General features: G+C 39.9%; 1 protein-coding gene across 1 annotated transcript in view; it reads left to right on the plus strand.

Annotated features, from left to right (window-relative positions):
• Positions 1 to 14286, plus strand: part of ern2 (endoplasmic reticulum to nucleus signaling 2) — a 139265-nt gene that overhangs the window by 46948 nt on the left and 78031 nt on the right. The window contains exon 7 of the mRNA XM_045217336.1: positions 12066 to 12167. Within this exon, the coding sequence (XP_045073271.1) occupies positions 12066 to 12167 (102 nt within the window). The remainder of the gene's footprint in view (positions 1 to 12065; positions 12168 to 14286) is intronic.

Genomic DNA, 14286 nt, shown 5'->3' on the forward strand with positions numbered 1-14286 from the left:
CACTCTATTCTATCTAACTCTATATGTCCCAACACACCACTGGTATACATAGGACCACAGGTAACTAACTAGTCAATACTACTCTATTCTATCTAACTCTATATGTCCCAACACACCACTGGTATACATAGGACCACAGGTAACTAACTAGTCAATACTACTCTATTCTATCTAACTCTATATGTCCCAACACACCACTGGTATACATAGGACCACAGGTAACTAACTAGTCAATACTACTCTATTCTATCTAACTCTATATGTCCCAACACACCACTGGTATACATAGGACCACAGGTAACTAACTAGTCAATACCACTCTATTCTATCTAACTCTATATGTCCCAACACACCACTGGTATACATAGGACCACAGGTAACTAACTAGTCAATACCACTCTATTCTATCTAACTCTATATGTCCCAACACACCACTGGTATACATAGGACCACAGGTAACTAACTAGTCAATACCACTCTATTCTATCTAACTCTATATGTCCCAACACACCACTGGTATACATAGGACCACAGGTAACTAACTAGTCAATACCACTCTATTCTATCTAACTCTATATGTCCCAACACACCACTGGTATACATAGGACCACAGGTAACTAACTAGTCAATACCACTCTATTCTATCTAACTCTATATGTCCCAACACACCACTGGTATACATAGGACCACAGGTAACTAACTAGTCAATACTACTCTATTCTATCTAACTCTATATGTCCCAACACACCACTGGTATACATAGGACCACAGGTAACTAACTAGTCAATACCACTCTATTCTATCTAACTCTATATGTCCCAACACACCACTGGTATACATAGGACCACAGGTAACTAACTAGTCAATACCACTCTATTCTATCTAACTCTATATGTCCCAACACACCACTGGTATACATAGGACCACAGGTAACTAACTAGTCAATACCACTCTATTCTATCTAACTCTATATGTCCCAACACACCACTGGTATACATAGGACCACAGGTAACTAACTAGTCAATACCACTCTATTCTATCTAACTCTATATGTCCCAACACACCACTGGTATACATAGGACCACAGGTAACTAACTAGTCAATACCACTCTATTCTATCTAACTCTATATGTCCCAACACACCACTGGTATACATAGGACCACAGGTAACTAACTAGTCAATACCACTCTATTCTATCTAACTCTATATGTCCCAACACACCACTGGTATACATAGGACCACAGGTAACTAACTAGTCAATACCACTCTATTCTATCTAACTCTATATGTCCCAACACACCACTGGTATACATAGGACCACAGGTAACTAACTAGTCAATACCACTCTATTCTATCTAACTCTATATGTCCCAACACACCACTGGTATACATAGGACCACAGGTAACTAACTAGTCAATACCACTCTATTCTATCTAACTCTATATGTCCCAACACACCACTGGTATACATAGGACCACAGGTAACTAACTAGTCAATACCACTCTATTCTATCTAACTCTATATGTCCCAACACACCACTGGTATACATAGGACCACAGGTAACTAACTAGTCAATACCACTCTATTCTATCTAACTCTATATGTCCCAACACACCACTGGTATACATAGGACCACAGGTAACTAACTAGTCAATACTACTCTATTCTATCTAACTCTATATGTCCCAACACACCACTGGTATACATAGGACCACAGGTAACTAACTAGTCAATACCACTCTATTCTATCTAACTCTATATGTCCCAACACACCACTGGTATACATAGGACCACAGGTAACTAACTAGTCAATACTACTCTATTCTATCTAACTCTATATGTCCCAACACACCACTGGTATACATAGGACCACAGGTAACTAACTAGTCAATACCACTCTATTCTATCTAACTCTATATGTCCCAACACACCACTGGTATACATAGGACCACAGGTAACTAACTAGTCAATACTACTCTATTCTATCTAACTCTATATGTCCCAACACACCACTGGTATACATAGGACCACAGGTAACTAACTAGTCAATACCACTCTATTCTATCTAACTCTATATGTCCCAACACACCACTGGTATACATAGGACCACAGGTAACTAACTAGTCAATACCACTCTATTCTATCTAACTCTATATGTCCCAACACACCACTGGTATACATAGGACCACAGGTAACTAACTAGTCAATACTACTCTATTCTATCTAACTCTATATGTCCCAACACACCACTGGTATACATAGGACCACAGGTAACTAACTAGTCAATACCACTCTATTCTATCTAACTCTATATGTCCCAACACACCACTGGTATACATAGGACCACAGGTAACTAACTAGTCAATACCACTCTATTCTATCTAACTCTATATGTCCCAACACACCACTGGTATACATAGGACCACAGGTAACTAACTAGTCAATACCACTCTATTCTATCTAACTCTATATGTCCCAACACACCACTGGTATACATAGGACCACAGGTAACTAACTAGTCAATACCACTCTATTCTATCTAACTCTATATGTCCCAACACACCACTGGTATACATAGGACCACAGGTAACTAACTAGTCAATACCACTCTATTCTATCTAACTCTATATGTCCCAACACACCACTGGTATACATAGGACCACAGGTAACTAACTAGTCAATACTACTCTATTCTATCTAACTCTATATGTCCCAACACACCACTGGTATACATAGGACCACAGGTAACTAACTAGTCAATACCACTCTATTCTATCTAACTCTATATGTCCCAACACACCACTGGTATACATAGGACCACAGGTAACTAACTAGTCAATACCACTCTATTCTATCTAACTCTATATGTCCCAACACACCACTGGTATACATAGGACCACAGGTAACTAACTAGTCAATACCACTCTATTCTATCTAACTCTATATGTCCCAACACACCACTGGTATACATAGGACCACAGGTAACTAACTAGTCAATACCACTCTATTCTATCTAACTCTATATGTCCCAACACACCACTGGTATACATAGGACCACAGGTAACTAACTAGTCAATACCACTCTATTCTATCTAACTCTATATGTCCCAACACACCACTGGTATACATAGGACCACAGGTAACTAACTAGTCAATACCACTCTATTCTATCTAACTCTATATGTCCCAACACACCACTGGTATACATAGGACCACAGGTAACTAACTAGTCAATACTACTCTATTCTATCTAACTCTATATGTCCCAACACACCACTGGTATACATAGGACCACAGGTAACTAACTAGTCAATACTACTCTATTCTATCTAACTCTATATGTCCCAACACACCACTGGTATACATAGGACCACAGGTAACTAACTAGTCAATACCACTCTATTCTATCTAACTCTATATGTCCCAACACACCACTGGTATACATAGGACCACAGGTAACTAACTAGTCAATACCACTCTATTCTATCTAACTCTATATGTCCCAACACACCACTGGTATACATAGGACCACAGGTAACTAACTAGTCAATACTACTCTATTCTATCTAACTCTATATGTCCCAACACACCACTGGTATACATAGGACCACAGGTAACTAACTAGTCAATACCACTCTATTCTATCTAACTCTATATGTCCCAACACACCACTGGTATACATAGGACCACAGGTAACTAACTAGTCAATACTACTCTATTCTATCTAACTCTATATGTCCCAACACACCACTGGTATACATAGGACCACAGGTAACTAACTAGTCAATACTACTCTATTCTATCTAACTCTATATGTCCCAACACACCACTGGTATACATAGGACCACAGGTAACTAACTAGTCAATACCACTCTATTCTATCTAACTCTATATGTCCCAACACACCACTGGTATACATAGGACCACAGGTAACTAACTAGTCAATACTACTCTATTCTATCTAACTCTATATGTCCCAACACACCACTGGTATACATAGGACCACAGGTAACTAACTAGTCAATACTACTCTATTCTATCTAACTCTATATGTCCCAACACACCACTGGTATACATAGGACCACAGGTAACTAACTAGTCAATACCACTCTATTCTATCTAACTCTATATGTCCCAACACACCACTGGTATACATAGGACCACAGGTAACTAACTAGTCAATACCACTCTATTCTATCTAACTCTATATGTCCCAACACACCACTGGTATACATAGGACCACAGGTAACTAACTAGTCAATACCACTCTATTCTATCTAACTCTATATGTCCCAACACACCACTGGTATACATAGGACCACAGGTAACTAACTAGTCAATACCACTCTATTCTATCTAACTCTATATGTCCCAACACACCACTGGTATACATAGGACCACAGGTAACTAACTAGTCAATACCACTCTATTCTATCTAACTCTATATGTCCCAACACACCACTGGTATACATAGGACCACAGGTAACTAACTAGTCAATACCACTCTATTCTATCTAACTCTATATGTCCCAACACACCACTGGTATACATAGGACCACAGGTAACTAACTAGTCAATACTACTCTATTCTATCTAACTCTATATGTCCCAACACACCACTGGTATACATAGGACCACAGGTAACTAACTAGTCAATACCACTCTATTCTATCTAACTCTATATGTCCCAACACACCACTGGTATACATAGGACCACAGGTAACTAACTAGTCAATACCACTCTATTCTATCTAACTCTATATGTCCCAACACACCACTGGTATACATAGGACCACAGGTAACTAACTAGTCAATACCACTCTATTCTATCTAACTCTATATGTCCCAACACACCACTGGTATACATAGGACCACAGGTAACTAACTAGTCAATACCACTCTATTCTATCTAACTCTATATGTCCCAACACACCACTGGTATACATAGGACCACAGGTAACTAACTAGTCAATACCACTCTATTCTATCTAACTCTATATGTCCCAACACACCACTGGTATACATAGGACCACAGGTAACTAACTAGTCAATACCACTCTATTCTATCTAACTCTATATGTCCCAACACACCACTGGTATACATAGGACCACAGGTAACTAACTAGTCAATACTACTCTATTCTATCTAACTCTATATGTCCCAACACACCACTGGTATACATAGGACCACAGGTAACTAACTAGTCAATACTACTCTATTCTATCTAACTCTATATGTCCCAACACACCACTGGTATACATAGGACCACAGGTAACTAACTAGTCAATACCACTCTATTCTATCTAACTCTATATGTCCCAACACACCACTGGTATACATAGGACCACAGGTAACTAACTAGTCAATACTACTCTATTCTATCTAACTCTATATGTCCCAACACACCACTGGTATACATAGGACCACAGGTAACTAACTAGTCAATACCACTCTATTCTATCTAACTCTATATGTCCCAACACACCACTGGTATACATAGGACCACAGGTAACTAACTAGTCAATACCACTCTATTCTATCTAACTCTATATGTCCCAACACACCACTGGTATACATAGGACCACAGGTAACTAACTAGTCAATACTACTCTATTCTATCTAACTCTATATGTCCCAACACACCACTGGTATACATAGGACCACAGGTAACTAACTAGTCAATACTACTCTATTCTATCTAACTCTATATGTCCCAACACACCACTGGTATACATAGGACCACAGGTAACTAACTAGTCAATACTACTCTATTCTATCTAACTCTATATGTCCCAACACACCACTGGTATACATAGGACCACAGGTAACTAACTAGTCAATACCACTCTATTCTATCTAACTCTATATGTCCCAACACACCACTGGTATACATAGGACCACAGGTAACTAACTAGTCAATACCACTCTATTCTATCTAACTCTATATGTCCCAACACACCACTGGTATACATAGGACCACAGGTAACTAACTAGTCAATACCACTCTATTCTATCTAACTCTATATGTCCCAACACACCACTGGTATACATAGGACCACAGGTAACTAACTAGTCAATACCACTCTATTCTATCTAACTCTATATGTCCCAACACACCACTGGTATACATAGGACCACAGGTAACTAACTAGTCAATACCACTCTATTCTATCTAACTCTATATGTCCCAACACACCACTGGTATACATAGGACCACAGGTAACTAACTAGTCAATACCACTCTATTCTATCTAACTCTATATGTCCCAACACACCACTGGTATACATAGGACCACAGGTAACTAACTAGTCAATACCACTCTATTCTATCTAACTCTATATGTCCCAACACACCACTGGTATACATAGGACCACAGGTAACTAACTAGTCAATACTACTCTATTCTATCTAACTCTATATGTCCCAACACACCACTGGTATACATAGGACCACAGGTAACTAACTAGTCAATACCACTCTATTCTATCTAACTCTATATGTCCCAACACACCACTGGTATACATAGGACCACAGGTAACTAACTAGTCAATACCACTCTATTCTATCTAACTCTATATGTCCCAACACACCACTGGTATACATAGGACCACAGGTAACTAACTAGTCAATACCACTCTATTCTATCTAACTCTATATGTCCCAACACACCACTGGTATACATAGGACCACAGGTAACTAACTAGTCAATACCACTCTATTCTATCTAACTCTATATGTCCCAACACACCACTGGTATACATAGGACCACAGGTAACTAACTAGTCAATACCACTCTATTCTATCTAACTCTATATGTCCCAACACACCACTGGTATACATAGGACCACAGGTAACTAACTAGTCAATACTACTCTATTCTATCTAACTCTATATGTCCCAACACACCACTGGTATACATAGGACCACAGGTAACTAACTAGTCAATACTACTCTATTCTATCTAACTCTATATGTCCCAACACACCACTGGTATACATAGGACCACAGGTAACTAACTAGTCAATACCACTCTATTCTATCTAACTCTATATGTCCCAACACACCACTGGTATACATAGGACCACAGGTAACTAACTAGTCAATACCACTCTATTCTATCTAACTCTATATGTCCCAACACACCACTGGTATACATAGGACCACAGGTAACTAACTAGTCAATACTACTCTATTCTATCTAACTCTATATGTCCCAACACACCACTGGTATACATAGGACCACAGGTAACTAACTAGTCAATACTACTCTATTCTATCTAACTCTATATGTCCCAACACACCACTGGTATACATAGGACCACGGGTAACTAACTAGTCAACACCACTCTATTCTATCTAACTCTATATGTCCCAACACACCACTGGTATACATAGGACCACAGGTAACTAACTAGTCAATACCACTCTATTCTATCTAACTCTATATGTCCCAACACACCACTGGTATACATAGGACCACAGGTAACTAACTAGTCAATACCACTCTATTCTATCTAACTCTATATGTCCCAACACACCACTGGTATACATAGGACCACAGGTAACTAACTAGTCAATACCACTCTATTCTATCTAACTCTATATGTCCCAACACACCACTGGTATACATAGGACCACAGGTAACTAACTAGTCAATACCACTCTATTCTATCTAACTCTATATGTCCCAACACACCACTGGTATACATAGGACCACAGGTAACTAACTAGTCAATACCACTCTATTCTATCTAACTCTATATGTCCCAACACACCACTGGTATACATAGGACCACAGGTAACTAACTAGTCAATACCACTCTATTCTATCTAACTCTATATGTCCCAACACACCACTGGTATACATAGGACCACAGGTAACTAACTAGTCAATACCACTCTATTCTATCTAACTCTATATGTCCCAACACACCACTGGTATACATAGGACCACAGGTAACTAACTAGTCAATACTACTCTATTCTATCTAACTCTATATGTCCCAACACACCACTGGTATACATAGGACCACAGGTAACTAACTAGTCAATACCACTCTATTCTATCTAACTCTATATGTCCCAACACACCACTGGTATACATAGGACCACAGGTAACTAACTAGTCAATACCACTCTATTCTATCTAACTCTATATGTCCCAACACACCACTGGTATACATAGGACCACAGGTAACTAACTAGTCAATACTACTCTATTCTATCTAACTCTATATGTCCCAACACACCACTGGTATACATAGGACCACAGGTAACTAACTAGTCAATACCACTCTATTCTATCTAACTCTATATGTCCCAACACACCACTGGTATACATAGGACCACAGGTAACTAACTAGTCAATACCACTCTATTCTATCTAACTCTATATGTCCCAACACACCACTGGTATACATAGGACCACAGGTAACTAACTAGTCAATACTACTCTATTCTATCTAACTCTATATGTCCCAACACACCACTGGTATACATAGGACCACAGGTAACTAACTAGTCAATACTACTCTATTCTATCTAACTCTATATGTCCCAACACACCACTGGTATACATAGGACCACAGGTAACTAACTAGTCAATACTACTCTATTCTATCTAACTCTATATGTCCCAACACACCACTGGTATACATAGGACCACAGGTAACTAACTAGTCAATACTACTCTATTCTATCTAACTCTATATGTCCCAACACACCACTGGTATACATAGGACCACAGGTAACTAACTAGTCAATACCACTCTATTCTATCTAACTCTATATGTCCCAACACACCACTGGTATACATAGGACCACAGGTAACTAACTAGTCAATACCACTCTATTCTATCTAACTCTATATGTCCCAACACACCACTGGTATACATAGGACCACAGGTAACTAACTAGTCAATACTACTCTATTCTATCTAACTCTATATGTCCCAACACACCACTGGTATACATAGGACGTACAGGTAACTAACTAGTCAACACTACTCTATTCTATCTAACTCTATATGTCCCAACACACCACTGGTATACATAGGACCACAGGTAACTAACTAGTCAATACCACTCTATTCTATCTAACTCTATATGTCCCAACACACCACTGGTATACATAGGACCACAGGTAACTAACTAGTCAATACCACTCTATTCTATCTAACTCTATATGTCCCAACACACCACTGGTATACATAGGACCACGGGTAACTAACTAGTCAACACTACTCTATTCTATCTAACTCTATATGTCCCAACACACCACTGGTATACATAGGACCACAGGTAACTAACTAGTCAATACCACTCTATTCTATCTAACTCTATATGTCCCAACACACCACTGGTATACATAGGACCACGGGTAACTAACTAGTCAATACTACTCTATTCTATCTAACTCTATATGTCCCAACACACCACTGGTATACATAGGACCACAGGTAACTAACTAGTCAATACCACTCTATTCTATCTAACTCTATATGTCCCAACACACCACTGGTATACATAGGACCACAGGTAACTAACTAGTCAATACCACTCTATTCTATCTAACTCTATATGTCCCAACACACCACTGGTATACATAGGACCACAGGTAACTAACTAGTCAATACCACTCTATTCTATCTAACTCTATATGTCCCAACACACCACTGGTATACATAGGACCACAGGTAACTAACTAGTCAATACTACTCTATTCTATCTAACTCTATATGTCCCAACACACCACTGGTATACATAGGACCACAGGTAACTAACTAGTCAATACCACTCTATTCTATCTAACTCTATATGTCCCAACACACCACTGGTATACATAGGACCACAGGTAACTAACTAGTCAATACCACTCTATTCTATCTAACTCTATATGTCCCAACACACCACTGGTATACATAGGACCACAGGTAACTAACTAGTCAATACCACTCTATTCTATCTAACTCTATATGTCCCAACACACCACTGGTATACATAGGACCACAGGTAACTAACTAGTCAATACTACTCTATTCTATCTAACTCTATATGTCCCAACACACCACTGGTATACATAGGACCACGGGTAACTAACTAGTCAACACCACTCTATTCTATCTAACTCTATATGTCCCAACACACCACTGGTATACATAGGACCACAGGTAACTAACTAGTCAATACCACTCTATTCTATCTAACTCTATATGTCCCAACACACCACTGGTATACATAGGACCACAGGTAACTAACTAGTCAATACCACTCTATTCTATCTAACTCTATATGTCCCAACACACCACTGGTATACATAGGACCACAGGTAACTAACTAGTCAATACTACTCTATTCTATCTAACTCTATATGTCCCAACACACCACTGGTATACATAGGACCACAGGTAACTAACTAGTCAATACTACTCTATTCTATCTAACTCTATATGTCCCAACACACCACTGGTATACATAGGACCACAGGTAACTAACTAGTCAATACCACTCTATTCTATCTAACTCTATATGTCCCAACACACCACTGGTATACATAGGACCACAGGTAACTAACTAGTCAATACCACTCTATTCTATCTAACTCTATATGTCCCAACACACCACTGGTATACATAGGACCACAGGTAACTAACTAGTCAATACTACTCTATTCTATCTAACTCTATATGTCCCAACACACCACTGGTATACATAGGACCACAGGTAACTAACTAGTCAATACTACTCTATTCTATCTAACTCTATATGTCCCAACACACCACTGGTATACATAGGACCACAGGTAACTAACTAGTCAATACTACTCTATTCTATCTAACTCTATATGTCCCAACACACCACTGGTATACATAGGACCACAGGTAACTAACTAGTCAATACTACTCTATTCTATCTAACTCTATATGTCCCAACACACCACTGGTATACATAGGACCACAGGTAACTAACTAGTCAATACTACTCTATTCTATCTAACTCTATATGTCCCAACACACCACTGGTATACATAGGACGTACAGGTAACTAACTAGTCAATACCACTCTATTCTATCTAACTCTATATGTCCCAACACACCACTGGTATACATAGGACCACAGGTAACTAACTAGTCAATACTACTCTATTCTATCTAACTCTATATGTCCCAACACACCACTGGTATACATAGGACCACAGGTAACTAACTAGTCAATACTACTCTATTCTATCTAACTCTATATGTCCCAACACACCACTGGTATACATAGGACCACAGGTAACTAACTAGTCAATACTACTCTATTCTATCTAACTCTATATGTCCCAACACACCACTGGTATACATAGGACCACAGGTAACTAACTAGTCAATACTACTCTATTCTATCTAACTCTATATGTCCCAACACACCACTGGTATACATAGGACCACAGGTAACTAACTAGTCAATACTACTCTATTCTATCTAACTCTATATGTCCCAACACACCACTGGTATACATAGGACCACAGGTAACTAACTAGTCAACACTACTCTATTCTATCTAACTCTATATGTCCCAACACACCACTGGTATACATAGGACCACAGGTAACTAACTAGTCAATACCACTCTATTCTATCTAACTCTATATGTCCCAACACACCACTGGTATACATAGGACCACAGGTAACTAACTAGTCAATACTACTCTATTCTATCTAACTCTATATGTCCCAACACACCACTGGTATACATAGGACCACAGGTAACTAACTAGTCAATACCACTCTATTCTATCTAACTCTATATGTCCCATAGGACCACAGGTAACTAACTAGTCAATACTACTCTATTCTATCTAACTCTATATGTCCCAACACACCACTGGTATACATAGGACCACAGATAACTAACTAGTCAATACTACTCTATTCTATCTAACTCTATATGTCCCAACACACCACTGGTATACATAGGACCACAGGTAACTAACTAGTCTACTCAGTTCTACTCAGTTTTACTCTACTATACTCATTTCTACACTACTTTACGGTGCTCTACTCTTTTCTATTCTAGAGTACATGATAACTATGTATGATACGAAGACACAGGAGCTGAGGTGGAACGCCACGTACAACGACTACTCTGCCCCGCCTTACGATGAGAAACAAAACTACAGTACGTACAGACACAATGATAATGTGACGTGCTGCAGGACACACAATGATAATGTGACGTGCTGCAGGACACACAATGATAACGTGACGTGCTGCAGGACACACAATGATAACGTGACGTGCTACAGGACACACAATGATAATGTGACGTGCTGCAGGACACACAATGATAATGTGACGTGCTGCAGGACACACAATGATAATGTGACGTGCTGCAGGACACACAATGATATTGTGACGTGCTGCAGGACACACAATGAAAACGTGACGTGCTGCAGTACCAACAATGATAATGTGACGTGCTACAGGACACACAATGATAATGTGACGTGCTGCAGTACCAACAATGATAATGTGACGTGCTACAGGACACACAATGATAATGTGACGTGCTACAGTACACACAATGATAATGTGACGTGCTGCAGGACACACAATGATAATGTGCCGGAGAAGATGGCTGCCGTTTTACAGCCCTCTAACCAATTGTACTATTATGTGTGTTTTTCCGCGTTATTTGTAATTTATTTTGTACATAATGTTTCTGCCATCGTCTCTTATAACCAAAAAGAGCTTCTGGATATCAGGACAGCGATTACTCACCTCGCATTGGACGAAGATTTTTTCTTCAACGACATTTTTACAGACACCCGACAAGGCCCAGATCCCCGTCATTCGCGTGAGGAAGAGACGGAGATATCGTGGACGTAGATCGGGGTGCCTTGTAAGGATCCGACGGCGAGCGAGTAAACTGCCTCTCCCATCAATCCTATTAGCCAACGTTCAATCTTTTGAGAATAAAATGGACGATTTAAGATTACGGTTATCCTACCAACGGGACATTAAAAACTGTAATATCTTATGTTTCACGGAGTCGTGGCTGAACGACAACAATGATAACATTCAGCTAGCAGGCTATACGCTACATCGGCAGGATAGAACGGCTGACTCCGGTAAGACAAGGGGTGGCGGTCTCTGTATATTTGTAAACAACAGCTGGTGCACAAAATCAAATACTAAGGAAGTCTCGAGGTTTTGCTCGCCTGAGGTAGAGTATCTTATGATAAGCTGTAGACCACACTATTTACCAAGAGAGTTTTCATCTATATTTTTCATAGCTGTCTATTTACCACCACAAACCAATGCTGGCATTAAGATTGCACTGAATGAGTTGTACAAGGCCGTTAATCAACAGGAAAACGCTCATCCAGATGCAGCGCTCCTAGTGGCCGGGGACTTTAATGCAGGGAAACTTAAATCCGTTCTACCTAATTTCTACCAGCATGTTAAATGTGCAACCAGAGGGAAAAAAACTCTAGACCACCTTTACTCCACACACAGAGACGCATACAAAGCTCTCCCTCGCCCTCCATTTGGCAAATCTGACCATAACTCTATCCTCCTGATTCCTGCTTACAAGCAAAAACTGAAGCAGGAAGCACCAGTGATTCGGTTAATAAAAAAGTGGTCAGATGACGCAGATGCTAAGCTACAGGACTGTTTTGCTAGCACAGACTGGAACATGTTCCGGGATTCTTCAGACAGCATTGAGGAGTACACCACATCAGTCACTGGCTTCATCAATAAGTGCATCGATGATGTCGTCCCCACAGTGACCGTACGTACATACCCCAACCAGAAGCCATGGATTACAGGAAACATCCGCACTGAGCTAAAGGGTAGAGCTGCCGCTTTCAAGGAACGGGACTCTAACCCGGACGCTTATAAGAAATCCCGCTATGACCTCCGACGAACCATCAAACAGGCAAAGAGTCAATACAGGTCTAAGATTGAATCATACTACACTGGCTCTGACGCTCGTCGGATGTGGCAGGGCTTGAAAACTATTACAGACTTCAAAGGGAAGCACAGCCGCGAGCTGCCCAGTGACACAAGCCTACCAGACGAGCTAAACCACTTCTATGCTCGCTCGAGGCAAGCAACACTGAAGCATGCATGAGAGCACCAGCTGTTCCGGATGACTATGTGATCACGCTCTCCGTAGCCGATGTGAGTAAGACTTTTAAGCAGGTCAACATTCACAAGGCCGCAGGGCCAGACGGATTACCAGGACGTGTACTCCGAGCATGTGCTGACCAACTGGCAAGTGTCTTCACTGA

The sequence above is a fragment of the Coregonus clupeaformis genome, unplaced genomic scaffold, assembly GCF_020615455.1.
Source record: "Coregonus clupeaformis isolate EN_2021a unplaced genomic scaffold, ASM2061545v1 scaf1016, whole genome shotgun sequence".
In the NCBI taxonomy this organism is placed as follows: Eukaryota; Metazoa; Chordata; class Actinopteri; order Salmoniformes; family Salmonidae; genus Coregonus; species Coregonus clupeaformis.